Source organism: Dipteris shenzhenensis, chromosome 23 (genome assembly GCF_047967505.1).
Source record: "Dipteris shenzhenensis isolate YYH24624 ecotype China chromosome 23, Dip_SZ_1.0, whole genome shotgun sequence".
Taxonomy (NCBI): domain Eukaryota; kingdom Viridiplantae; phylum Streptophyta; class Polypodiopsida; order Gleicheniales; family Dipteridaceae; genus Dipteris; species Dipteris shenzhenensis.
In genome coordinates, this window is record NC_141618.1 from 35387561 (window position 1) to 35399639 (window position 12079).

A 12079-nucleotide genomic window follows, 5' to 3' on the forward strand; every position below is an offset into this window, starting at 1 on the left:
AATACGTTTATGTCGATAAATGCTTAAGCTATATTTGAAATGAAGCCCGAAATGAGAAGAATTTCGTGAATTCTAGGGAACGGAGATTGGTAAACAGTGTGGAATGTAGCGCGAAAAGCAAGTTTAGATTGAGTTGGAAAGAGAACTAGCAAAAAAAACGAAACCATGTATGTATTGTCCTATCCTAGGCTGATGGAAGCAGCTCCAACCTGAGGAAAAATTTACACGCGATGTTAGCTTCCTTCCGGGCAATGGATGCCTCAGAAATTATCAATATAAACTGCTGTCAAAAACTTGGTGTAACGAACAACGAATACAGATTGTACGTTCAGACAACGGCGTACCCGAGGTGCAAGGAAATGCCGGACTCTTTGGTAGCTTTATGACCTGCGCCCTGATCGTTCAATGAATGACTTGGGGACGATCTCTTACTTAAGCATTCGTCCATTGTTTGAGCACTTGAAGCTCCTGACGGCAAAGGGATCCTCGATGTTGCCTCAGCAAGCTGCAGTACACGGATTTAATATAATTACATGGATTCAAGACGATCTATTACGATTAGAAGTAAAAAAAATCCCACCAATCGTACCTTGATTTTCAGTAAGTTGTTTTCTTCCCGGAGCATGTTTTCCTGGGCGAAATATATTGTAACAATATACAAATACTCAGTATTCAATAGACTACTCGTGTCTATAGCCCTAGCAAAAGAGAATTCCGGTTATACAAAATACTCCGTAGTCGGACAATAAATTAGTGAGCTAGGTTTGACAATAAAATTAGTGAGCTAGGTTTGACAATAAAATCGAAATGTGAATGAAAATTAGAATACAAGCACACTCATGCTTTTATTAGACATGCATCTATTCTCTTCATTAAGGAGAGAAAGCCATTACAGGAAACGCCACCATGGAAGCCAAACACTGGATCTTACATAGACATTTAGGATGTTACATGGACATTTAGGATCATTGGATCGATAGAATAGGAAGGACTTTTAGTCTTTGGAAGGTTGAAACAAAGAGTCTCAACGTTTCTTGCCGTTGATTGATGAACAAGCTAGGCCAAAGATTATTGGAGGAATAATTGTTTGAAAATTGCACAGTAGGCATTACCGAGTTTATTCGTTGAGTAAGGCACTTCTATTGCGACAATTAATACTTGCTTATAGCATCTTTTTTTCTCTTAAGGAGAGCTTTGGGGGAGGAGGATTGGAGGAACATGGCCCGTTGGATTCAATCTAATCAATCTAAGCCATCAAATTAAAGTGCTGCACGAATTAGTGCAAGGGTGGTTACAAAAATGGATTCGCCTTGAATCGCATCCTGTGACATGGATCCTAGCTCTGTAGAGTATTCGTTCCATCTCCAGAGCACCCATCACTTTTGCACATGTAAAATCACCCTCCAATGTAAAGATGATCGTCATCGCCTTCTCCAGCATCCTCTTCACAAACTACGTGCAATCCTCCAAGCAATCCTTCACAGCTTTTTCCACCACACAAATTAGGATAGTTTCGTGTTTACTTCTCCACAATCGCTGTAGCTACCTATTGTGCCAATGCATGCCCCTCACCCACCAAATCTGTGCAGATGCCACTCATCTGCTCAAGCTGCTTCCTTAAAAGCTTCTTGATCACTGCATCCGACACCACATTCGGTAGTGTCACCCCCTTCATCTCCTTCACCAATGTCTTGATCTTTTGGATTTGCTAGCACTGGCCTAGCACACGCTCTGCATATTTCAATGCAAGCTCATGTATCCTCGATGTGAAGTGCAGGTGCTTATCATTTGGAAATACGTCCACACTTCCTCGCATCAATACTTCCTCCGTGTGCAATCTAGAATTCCTTTCCAAAGACAGCACGTTGGATCCAAAAATTGGATGAGATGATGATGAATCTTGGCAAAGTAAACCATTACCTTGCAACTCTATAATCGCAACTCTGGTCCTGTCGCTAATTGGGTTACAGGACAAAGGTTCGCTCAAGCAGATCTGGGTGTTGATGGATATGGCTCCATGAATGGGAAAAACAACCTTGGCAAAGACCCACTCTTGCATAGGAGAATAAGCAGACAAAGATCTGCCACCATGCACCATTAGAGGACAAAATGTAGACAAAGCAATCGAATATCCACTATAAATAAAGGCAAAAATTTGCTTACGCGTCTATGATGGCCATGCAGAAGAGACATCAATCGCGGCACATTTGAAGGAGTCTAATTTGGAAATATGTTTCGATTTCCATCGCTAAAGTATACTGATCCTCATGATATCGATGTGCGCTTCTTCTCCATCAAAACAACAATGCCTAGACCGTACCCGAGGATCAAGAAGAAGACTTCTCATCTTCTATGCCTCACGATTAACACCCATTCCATACCAGTGAAAACAATGCCTCTCATGACTATTCTGATGACTATTCTGATGGCCAAGGTAGAGATGCTCTGAATGTCAATGTCCCTGAGGCAAACGCATCAAAAGGGCAATGATTTGCATGTTTGGTTCGGGGCCTCAAAGGCCCAAACCAAGATCAACAATGTCCAACATGAAGATCCAATAGAGGACCACAACGGCGGTGCTCCACGAGATGGACAAATGCGTGTCAACAAAGATGCAAAAGAAGATCCCAAGATTATGAATAGCAAGGAAGATATCAATGATCAAGAGAGTCAAATCAGAGGGAGACTACAGCGACAAAGCACAAGAAAGCAAAGGGGTAAGTGCACTAATGACAAAGATTATGACCATGAATACCAATCAGACTAGGGTGCTCATGAAGACTATGAACACTAACTAGCAAAAGTCTTTTTCATTGCCTTGATCAAGGACCTAAAAAGGAATTGCCGTTACAAAGACAGAGACTTAAAAATCCAAATCAAAAATGAAAATGAAGATCTTATTAATCATTCAAGTCGAATTGGATCCGAGATACGTTGGATGCATTGCATGAGTGCAACAACGTTGAATATCATGGTGGGAGAACATGAAAGAGAGAGAGAGAGAGAGAGAGACTAGAGAGAGCACTCGAGCTCATTGCGTCTTTCATTGAGTGGCAAAGCCATGGGTGAACAGTTGGAATATGGAAGCAAGAACTAGAACTAGAAACTGGAAATGAAATAACAAGATTGAAAGACAAGAAATACCTTGAGAAGAGTGTAGACAAGACACAAGCTAGATTGATAGATTGCAATGATATGACCCATGAATATATGGGCCAAAGTACAAGACATAAAGCAAGAGTGCTTATGGGATAATTGTAGAAGTGCCACGTGGCACACACTCAAGACATAAAGACTAGACTTAGACTTAGACTTAGACAAATGTAGACTAGGAAATAGTACACTTAGTGTGCACTTATCTTCAACACCCTCCTTAAGTGGACACTAGGAGTAAGACAGAAAGACAAGACTAGAAGACAGACATAAAGACTGATAGACTGAGAGACAAGATAGAAAACATGATAGACAAAAGATCCTGAGACACCCCTCCTCAAGTGATATCCTCATATGGGTCCACAAGGGTTTGGACAAGATGGATCTAAAACAAAAACACAGTCAGATTGATAGACAAATAGAGAGACAGACTAGACTAGATAGACAGAAGACTGACTGTAGACTAACAGAAAGACCAAGACACGAGAACCCCTTGACCTACATCATCCGTGGTCAAGGTGGTAGACAAGACATAGAAGTAATCAGAAAGCCCACTTCTCATCATGTGACGAAGGAACAGCAGGATCAGCTGATGGAGATGTTGCAGCAACATGGGCTGAGGTAGAAGCAGGGGCTGATGTAGAGGTTTTGGAGTAGTAGTCCCTCTCCCAATGATTATCACGGCCACAAATGGTGCATGGATGAGCCTTGAAACAGTCCTTCTCCATATGATTAGTTTTGCCACAATGGGTGCAAGGCTTTCTTCTCTTAGAACTTCCTTTCTTTGCTAAAAATGCAGTGTCAGTTACCTTTTGTTGTTGAGTTCTTTCTTCCTCTTGGAGAGCATTGATGATACCCTCAAGAGAAGGATTATTATGATACTTGAAGGTAGTGACAAGAGTAGCATAGGTGTCAGGTAAGCTTTTGAGAAGCACAGCAATAGCAATGTCTTCGGAGATGGGAGACTTGACTGACGCAAGCTGAACCATAAGACTACAAAGATAATTGACATGAGAGGCTATAGTAGCTCCTTCCTGCATATGTAGATCAAAGAATGAGATCATAAGTGCAATCTTAGAGTTTTTAGATCGGGCTCCAAAAAGGGTATCCAAAGTGATCCATGCTTGAGGAGCAGACTGTATGTCGGAGATGTGATGAATGTATGTCGGAGATATGATAGCATAGGCTTTGTCGTTCTTGGCAGTGACAACTTGCTCACAGGGACCTTCGGGAGCAACACGGTCAACAATGTCCCAAAGTCCTTCCTTCATAAGATGGCACTTGATTTTGATTTGCCAAGTATGAAAGTTGGACCCATTGAATTTGTTGATAGATATGAGAGAATGAGAGGAAGATGCCATGTGGGAAGGTCTTACCTCTTGCTAGGATGCAAGGGCAGTGTCTATTCCCTTACAATATTGCAAAAATAAATGAGAGGAGAGATCCAAGAAGCCAGTTCTCTCACCACTTTGTCAAGGCCATAGCATATGACAGCCCATCGAAGCAGGAGGAACCAGCAAAAAAGAGAGACTGCTCAACAAACTGAAAGAGGCAAAGCACAGTACCTTAATCCCAGGCAGAGGTAGACGTGCAAAAAAGGGCGCAGTCCAAGAGGTCGAACAGATGGCACAGATCTCCGTGAAGATGGAGCAGATTTCGAACAGCAGCTGGAGAAGTCGGCCTGTGGAGGTACAGATTCCGTACAGTCGTACGGACTGTACGGACAGCTGAGTACGAACGATGTACGGACGGCGTACAGAGTACGGATGACATCATACAGACGACGTACAAAGTACGAACGACGTACGGACAGCGCTGATTTGTACTGATAGTAGGTACGTTGATGCAGGAGCAACAGCAAGAGCGGGTGCAGGAGTGACAGCAGGACTGCATAGATCGGGCGCTCAGATCTGGCAGAAATGGCGCTCAGATCTGTGGCTGAATTGCACAGATCTGGCGCTCAGATCTGGCAGAAATGGTGCATAGATCTGGCATAGAGTGACAGCAGAAACACATAGATCTGGTGCGCAATGGCAGGACAGAAGGAGGGAGAAATCTGAGAAGAGGGGCAGATCTGCAGCGGGGGAGAGATTTGAGAAGAGGCAGACTGAGGGGAGAGAAGAGGGATCAACCTAGCTCTGATACCAAGTTGGAATATGGAAGCAAGAACTAGAACTAGAAACTGGAAATTGAAAGATAAGAAATACCTTGAGAAGAGTGTAGACAAGACACAAGTTAAACTGATAGATTGCAATGATGTGACCCATGAATATATGGGCCAAAGTACAAGACGTAAAGTAAGAGTGCTTATGGGATAATTGTAGAAGTGCCACATGCAACACACTCAAGACATAAAGACTAGACTTAGACTTAGACTTAGACAAATGACTAGGAAATAGTACACTTAGTGTGCACTTATCTCCAACATGAACAACTAGTGTTTCTTATGGAAGTAAGACTTAGTTTAAAGTACTAAATACACACGGTGATGCGAAAGGAAGTATTCTATCCTAATCAACACAAACGATCTACAAAGTTGTACTTCTCCATTCGATCAACAGATACTGATTCACGTATTCGTTCTTGTCTCTATGCGCATCCTCTGATTTCTATATGGTATGAGAGCCTGCATGGGTCCAAACTAGCCATGATTTTTGCTATTTGGCAACAGATCCTATCTTGCCTAGCTTTCCTTCAATTTGTTAGGCTCTTACGAGAAACAGAAGACCTCGCTAATGGAGGTAACATTGACCCTCCAACCCCTCGACCTAACTTTGATGAGTGCGAGGGAGAAAACCATGTAGTAAAAAATAATCTGCACTCAGGAGGAAACAATGTCCCTCCTCATCATCCTGACACATAATCGGGTGATGGCTACACAACCCACCAAAACCTCATCATCCTGCCTCAAGAGCCTGACATAGTCTAAGCAAAATATTACCTGCAATCGATGATTAACTTAGTACACAAAGATCCGAAGTCAAATGCGAAAGCAACAATAATTCTTCAATTTTAGACATGACACACATTCAATTCTTAGTCGAAAGTTCCAGCTACAATCAGTTGTGAAAGCCACCGAATGTAGCTGAGCAAACTGGCCTGTATTCCTCTACATGCATGTTAATTCCCTCATCAATTTTCACATGGCACTTACACTTCCCTATCCAAGGGTCAAGATGAAGTCTGAACTTCATCTTACGTGATTGCTGAAGTGTTTCCTCCATCCTGGGGAACATCACTGTAGCAACACAAGGCCCAAAGGTCTCTGCACACTTTGCGACTGGCATCCCCAACGGAAGGTTCAAAACTACCGCATGCAAGCTGGAGCATGAAGGTGATCTATCTACTATACTACATGGAGCTTAAAGGATTGCAGATTGCAAGCGTGCTGGGAGATTGTCTTGAAAGAAAGAACCCTATTTCGTAGGCAAGAAATGATACTCAAGATGCTCAATCTGGTGGGAATCATAAAAGAGGCACAAAGGACGACTATCATTGCTACTGTTCCCTATCAAAAATGAAAGATAAAGAGTATGGGAATAGCTCAGATAAAGCATGTAGTGATGGAGCTTTTGACGGAGACCCAGTGGATGACATGGACGATGGAGATCATGATGAAGCTCAACATACTGACGTTGTTGAGGTTTTTGAAGTGGAGAACACCATGCAAGAACATACAAGAACATACTGATGTTGTTGAGGTTTTCGAAGTGGAGAACACCATGCATATGAAGACTCTTCTCTTTCTCTTTTTCATTCCTTTGAGGGGGAAAAACGGTATACATGATCAATGGCATGAAAATGTATGTTTCAAATCAACCAGCTACACAAGTTTTATGGCTATCCAAGGACTTGCTTGATCTTGGATGAATTGTAAATACACTCTCACATTATTAATTGGCAACTCACCTCCAAGTTAAAACTAGTGATTGTTACAGGGGAGTATTGGAAGTAACACTTAGTCTAAACTACTAAACACACACGATCATGCGAAAGGATGCATCCTATCCTAATCGACACGAATGATCTACAAAGTTGTAACTTGTCCATTCGATCAACAAATCCTAATTCACCTATTCGTTCTTGTCTCTATGTGCATCCTCTGATTTCTATATTTCTAACATGCTCTCATTTGACCATCACATGTTCATTTGCTAGATACAATTAAAGAAATCACTGCAGCTGCTGTAATCATGTAGACTTGTGTATTGTACGTTATAATCGCCATAACAATAGTGTTGCAGATGGGAAAGACTGAGGACTGTAAGAGGAGGTAGCATTGTCATGCCAGGAGCAACAACAATAGCCATGGCAGTTTTGACCAAGGCATAAGTTGACATAAAAGAGATACGAGTATACCAAGAGAGATTTTGGGATTTACTCAGAGCATTGTATGGGCATGAAAAAGGTTTATTTGCCATTATTCGAAGTGGTTGGCTAGATATTGATTATGCAATAGCTTCAACGATAGTATTTCTAACTTGAGTTTCAAATGCAATATGAATAAAGTAATCGTTGGCTTTGGAATTATGTTAGGTTTTGAGGATGCAAGAAGACAACAAAGCTCTAAACCAATTGACACTCTCAAAAGGTTGCTTTTGCTTAAAGTTAAAAGGAAAGTACAAATTGTTAAAGCAACGGCCTCTGTGTTGGTTGACCTACAAAATCAGAGCTATGAGCTAATCAAGCAAATAGAGAGTTGCCAAGTGCACCGACATTGGGGACCTTGCTTTATTCCTTTGCTAAAACCAAATTTCAATAAAGTTAGATGTCACTATGTAAAGGAGGAAAACAAGATATTGGACAAAATAGATAGATAAAAGATCACAAAGATTGAGAAATTGAGCACTACCATTCAAGATCGTGTCGTATGATGATTAGCAATAGCCAAAGAAATTATGCATGGAAGGAGTAATGTTTAATATAGGTTTATTATATAAATTCTCAATGTCTAGATATAAATACAACAAAAATTACTAGCTTTTGGTTCAGACAAACACACTCGTGTGTATAAGAAGAAACATGCAAAATTAAAGCAGAAAGCATAGAGACATGTGTTTGATGAGATATCTCAAGGAGGAAAGCAACTCACAAATGATGAATTTGGAGCACAAGGTGTGACATCCATGTTTATAGTAAAATAGGAAAATAAAAGGGGGATAGAAAATGAAGCTCACCTTTTTACGCATTTCTTGGCACTGAATTTGCATCAATTGCACCTAATGATCCAAGAAAAAAAAATAATCAAATATTTAAAATATTTAAAGCAAATTAATATTGCATGACACATCACATAAAGAAAATCCCTGAAATTCATGTCATCGAGTTTTGATAAGAGCTGGATATAAATAGCTAAATTACTTACTTTTCTAATCCTTGTTTTGTTGAGTGCAACTTCTAACCTTGATTCAACCTTTAGGACATCCTTTAATGGTAATGACATGAGGTTATCACCCATCATGAACCTACAACGGTCAAGTATAATACACAATTAATACGACTATAGAAGTTTAGATAAAGAAAACTACTTGAAACTAAGACAAAGATACAAATGTAGACATGATGTAATATTAAGGATCAATCATATAGACAAGGGATATACATATACAACAAATAAACATAATTGAAAATAGTGACTTGAAATACTAACTATTCAATGAGAGACAAGGGTTGGACGAACTACTTTAGAATTAAAAATTCAGTGAAAAGATTATTGCCTACCTGTGTAGACCTTGTACATAGTTGATTTGTTCCTTCAGCAAGCTTGCTTCATGCCTCCAATACTAGTATAAAAATACATTTTGAATTGTTAGAAAATGACATTTCTTGACTCGAAAGTAGATTGCAATTTTCTATTTTAAAATAAAGTACAAAATAAAGATTGATCCTTAGAAAGCTTCCATTCAATGGAAACCTTAGTGATATGGTAAATGTTCTCTATGTAATGATAAATTTAGTAGGAGGTTTTAGTAGGAAAAGTGAGGCATTCATTTATATTTAATATGAAACTTATTGTTCTTGTTGCGTGTATACTTGTGTGCACCTACATTGCACATTGAGGGTATGTAGAGGCACACTAAGATGAGGATATCTCTTTGAGAAGAATATAAAAGAATGTGAATCTTTTTCTAAACAAGCATGACTTTAAAAGTCCATGAAGGTTTCGCAAATGCATTTATTTCGATATAGTCATGTCAAAGTACCCTATTGAGAGGTTGTGATTGTATGAGCTTTCATTTGCATGTGTGCAAATGTACAATAGATATACACTTGGCCTATGACCGTTTTGGGAAACTTGATCCCTTAAAATTAAGCATAAGCCAATTTAAAAATCAATAATGTTGATTTATTTCACATTTCCTAATCTTTGTGATGAGGTTACCTTCAAGATCAACGCGCACATAACTTTTTTATCCATTGATATTTTTTACTATGTATGAAGATGGATATGATGTCTTTGTAAAGAACCACGAGTAGAATAGTTAGTAAACAAAGAGTTCTTTCACGGCGACGTTTCAAAATGAAGCTAGAATAAGCATACTAGAGAGAGAGAGAAAGATAGATAGAGAGAGAGAGAGAGATAGCTGCCATAACGAGATCATGGGAAAATTTTGAAACTTTCAAGTTTGACCATCATTATCTTACCTCTGCATCCTGTATCACAAATCTGCTAGAAGGTATCCCATCTGTGCATTCTCGATACCGTTCCAAGGTGCTTGACATGCTAAAAAAATATCGCGTGATAAGATATAAAGATACGATTAGTTCAAGAAGACAAGTGATTGTTAGTATTAAACATCTATCTAACTTCCTCCTTAACACTCAATGTCAATGGGTGTCCAAAGCAGATGTTTACGGCAGTACGCGCAAAAGCTTACCTATAAAGTACAGGAGGTAGCAAACTTGTTCCTGGTAACCACGCTTGCATCACCACACAAATATATAGAAATCCAAATGCTACTTTTAAACAAATAAGCACCACTGTTTCACGGAAAATATTTGGGAACTTGCAAGTAGAATAGATATGATAACACACGTTGTAACCTCAGTCTTCAGAAACGTGCTCTGCTTTCTACCATTGCACGATTAGTGCGCTGCTTGGCGCTAATTCGGATGCCGATCAGTTACATTTGTAAACTTTCAAACTTCGGAACTAGCTACGCATAGGCTAGCGTAGATACCTTTTGACTAAACTAGAATATTGTCTGTATAAGCAATGCGGCCATTGGATAGGTTCGTAGAATGCTATCATCACAAGTAATTAGCTGACGTCTTCGGTTAACAGTGGCTCGTCCCAAAGAATTCCGTCCATGCTCTGCATGAAGCTAGAGAATTTCGACTTACCTATTTATAATTATCTGCGACGGGGAATCGCAGGATAGTTGTCTTTGTTAAAATAACATTGACGCAAACTGTTTACACTAACCTACGCTTCGTCACTCATCGCGACTCTTACGTTCTCACGGGTGTCTGTTGTAACTGTTGTAACTGACGGGTGTCCGTTGTAACTAACACCCTCTCTGCCTAAAATAAGGTAAGGTCTCCTTTCAATCTCGTTTCTTCGTTCCGCTCTAGTTGTTCTCCCTATTCTCTGCGCGCACCTTTCTCCACTTCACAATTGATCTTTCCTTCTCGACTAAGATACTTATGCACCCAAGATTATGCAACGGGAATAATTTCAACCAAGATCGGTGGAAGTCGGCAGCAGCTACCTGGAGCTGGCGAATTCGGACAGCTTCCCAGTGGCGGAGAAGACGATAACGGCAACCTCGGCATCGCAGAGGACGGAGAGCTCGTAGGCTTTTTTGAGGAGGCCATTGCGGCGTTTGGAGAAGGTAACCTGGCGACTGGTGGGGTTATCGATGCGACGGATGGGGATACGAACACGGGACGAGGAGGAGGAGGAGGGAGGGAGGAAGGGGAGAAGGGCATGAGAAGGGTGGGAAGGGGGGGGAGGGGAGGAGTGAAAGCGTGAAAACATGTTGAGGATGGAGGAGTTTGAGAAAATGAGAAAGTCTCAATTAGCTTGTAAACTATCTATGGTTTTGAAGAGCAACAACTCTCTTCATTGGGTAAGGTCGGATCCCAAACTTCCCCTTTGACATTATTCACCCTAGGACATTGACCACCTCGTCTCTTTTTGCCTTTTCTCTCTCCAAGGCCACCAAAGCGGAAGTTGGCTCCTTACAAGTTCTTTCTCTTCACACAACTCATTGCTGACCTTGCCTCATCATTGAACACAGCATTCAATACAAGTCTCATTACTTTGCAGAAGGACCTCCGCCTATGTCAGTTGGGGGTTTCTCATTAGTTAGTTGGGGGTTTCTCATTGGTTAGCCCATCGAAGTCTCTACCTTTTCCAAAGCATTGAAAGCAATCCAATTCAAACCCAGCACCACATGCCCATTTCCCATTGGCTGATGAGCCAATTACACTCCGGTTCTTGCCCACTACTTGGAATGGCACCTCCAAAAATTGAGGTGGGAATTTGGAGTCTAGGGGCACCTCCCTTTATCTTGTTCTTTATGTAAACGACCACTAGTGCCACATTTTCAATGACGTGTACACTAAGGGTCTGTGCACACGCAGAGAGTAGGGCGCAGCCCGAAAATTTGGCTTTGTGTTCATGCGATTTATTTTGAAAGAGCTTGAGAAGCTCATTAAATGCAGACTACAAAGAATGGTGGAGATGTAGAGGGCCTCTGACAAGCCTTAGTTGGCAATGATAGATTGGCTCTTTAGTATCCATGTCAAGTGTGCATGGTTCCAAACGAGCGCGTAGTGGGAGTTGCAGAGTTTTGAACCATTATGTTGTGGCACCTCATTGGTTGAAAACAAAATCGCGCTCTCGTGCTTGTTTTGGCACCTTTCAAAATTCAAGTGCTCCTTTTACACACCAATGCGCCACCATTTTATCTCAAAATTT

At 40.8% G+C, this 12079-nt stretch overlaps 1 protein-coding gene across 1 annotated transcript; it reads right to left on the minus strand.

Moving 5' to 3' along the window:
* Positions 1-328: 328 nt before the first annotated feature.
* On the minus strand, positions 329-11134 carry LOC147887312 (MADS-box transcription factor 23-like). The gene is made up of 7 exons (XM_087394271.1): positions 10866-11134; positions 9799-9877; positions 8875-8936; positions 8519-8618; positions 8331-8372; positions 590-631; positions 329-505 (listed from the first exon to the last, which is right to left on the minus strand). The coding sequence occupies exons 1-7, from the start codon at positions 11132-11134 to the stop codon at positions 329-331; spliced, it is 771 nt and encodes a 256-aa protein (XP_087250397.1).
* Between the last annotated feature and the right edge of the window lie 945 nt (positions 11135-12079).

Excerpts from the sequence above, each read along its gene's own strand:
- LOC147887312 (XM_087394271.1), bottom strand. The coding sequence starts at position 11,134 with ATGTTTTCACGCTTTCACTCCTCCCCTCCCCCCCCTTCCCACCCTTCT. Across the intron at positions 8,937-9,798 it reads TTGTGATACAGGATGCAGAG|TATTGGAGGCATGAAGCAAG; the intron begins GTAAGATAATGA and ends TTTTTATACTAG. Across the intron at positions 506-589 it reads ACAACTTACTGAAAATCAAG|CTTGCTGAGGCAACATCGAG; the intron begins GTACGATTGGTG and ends CGTGTACTGCAG.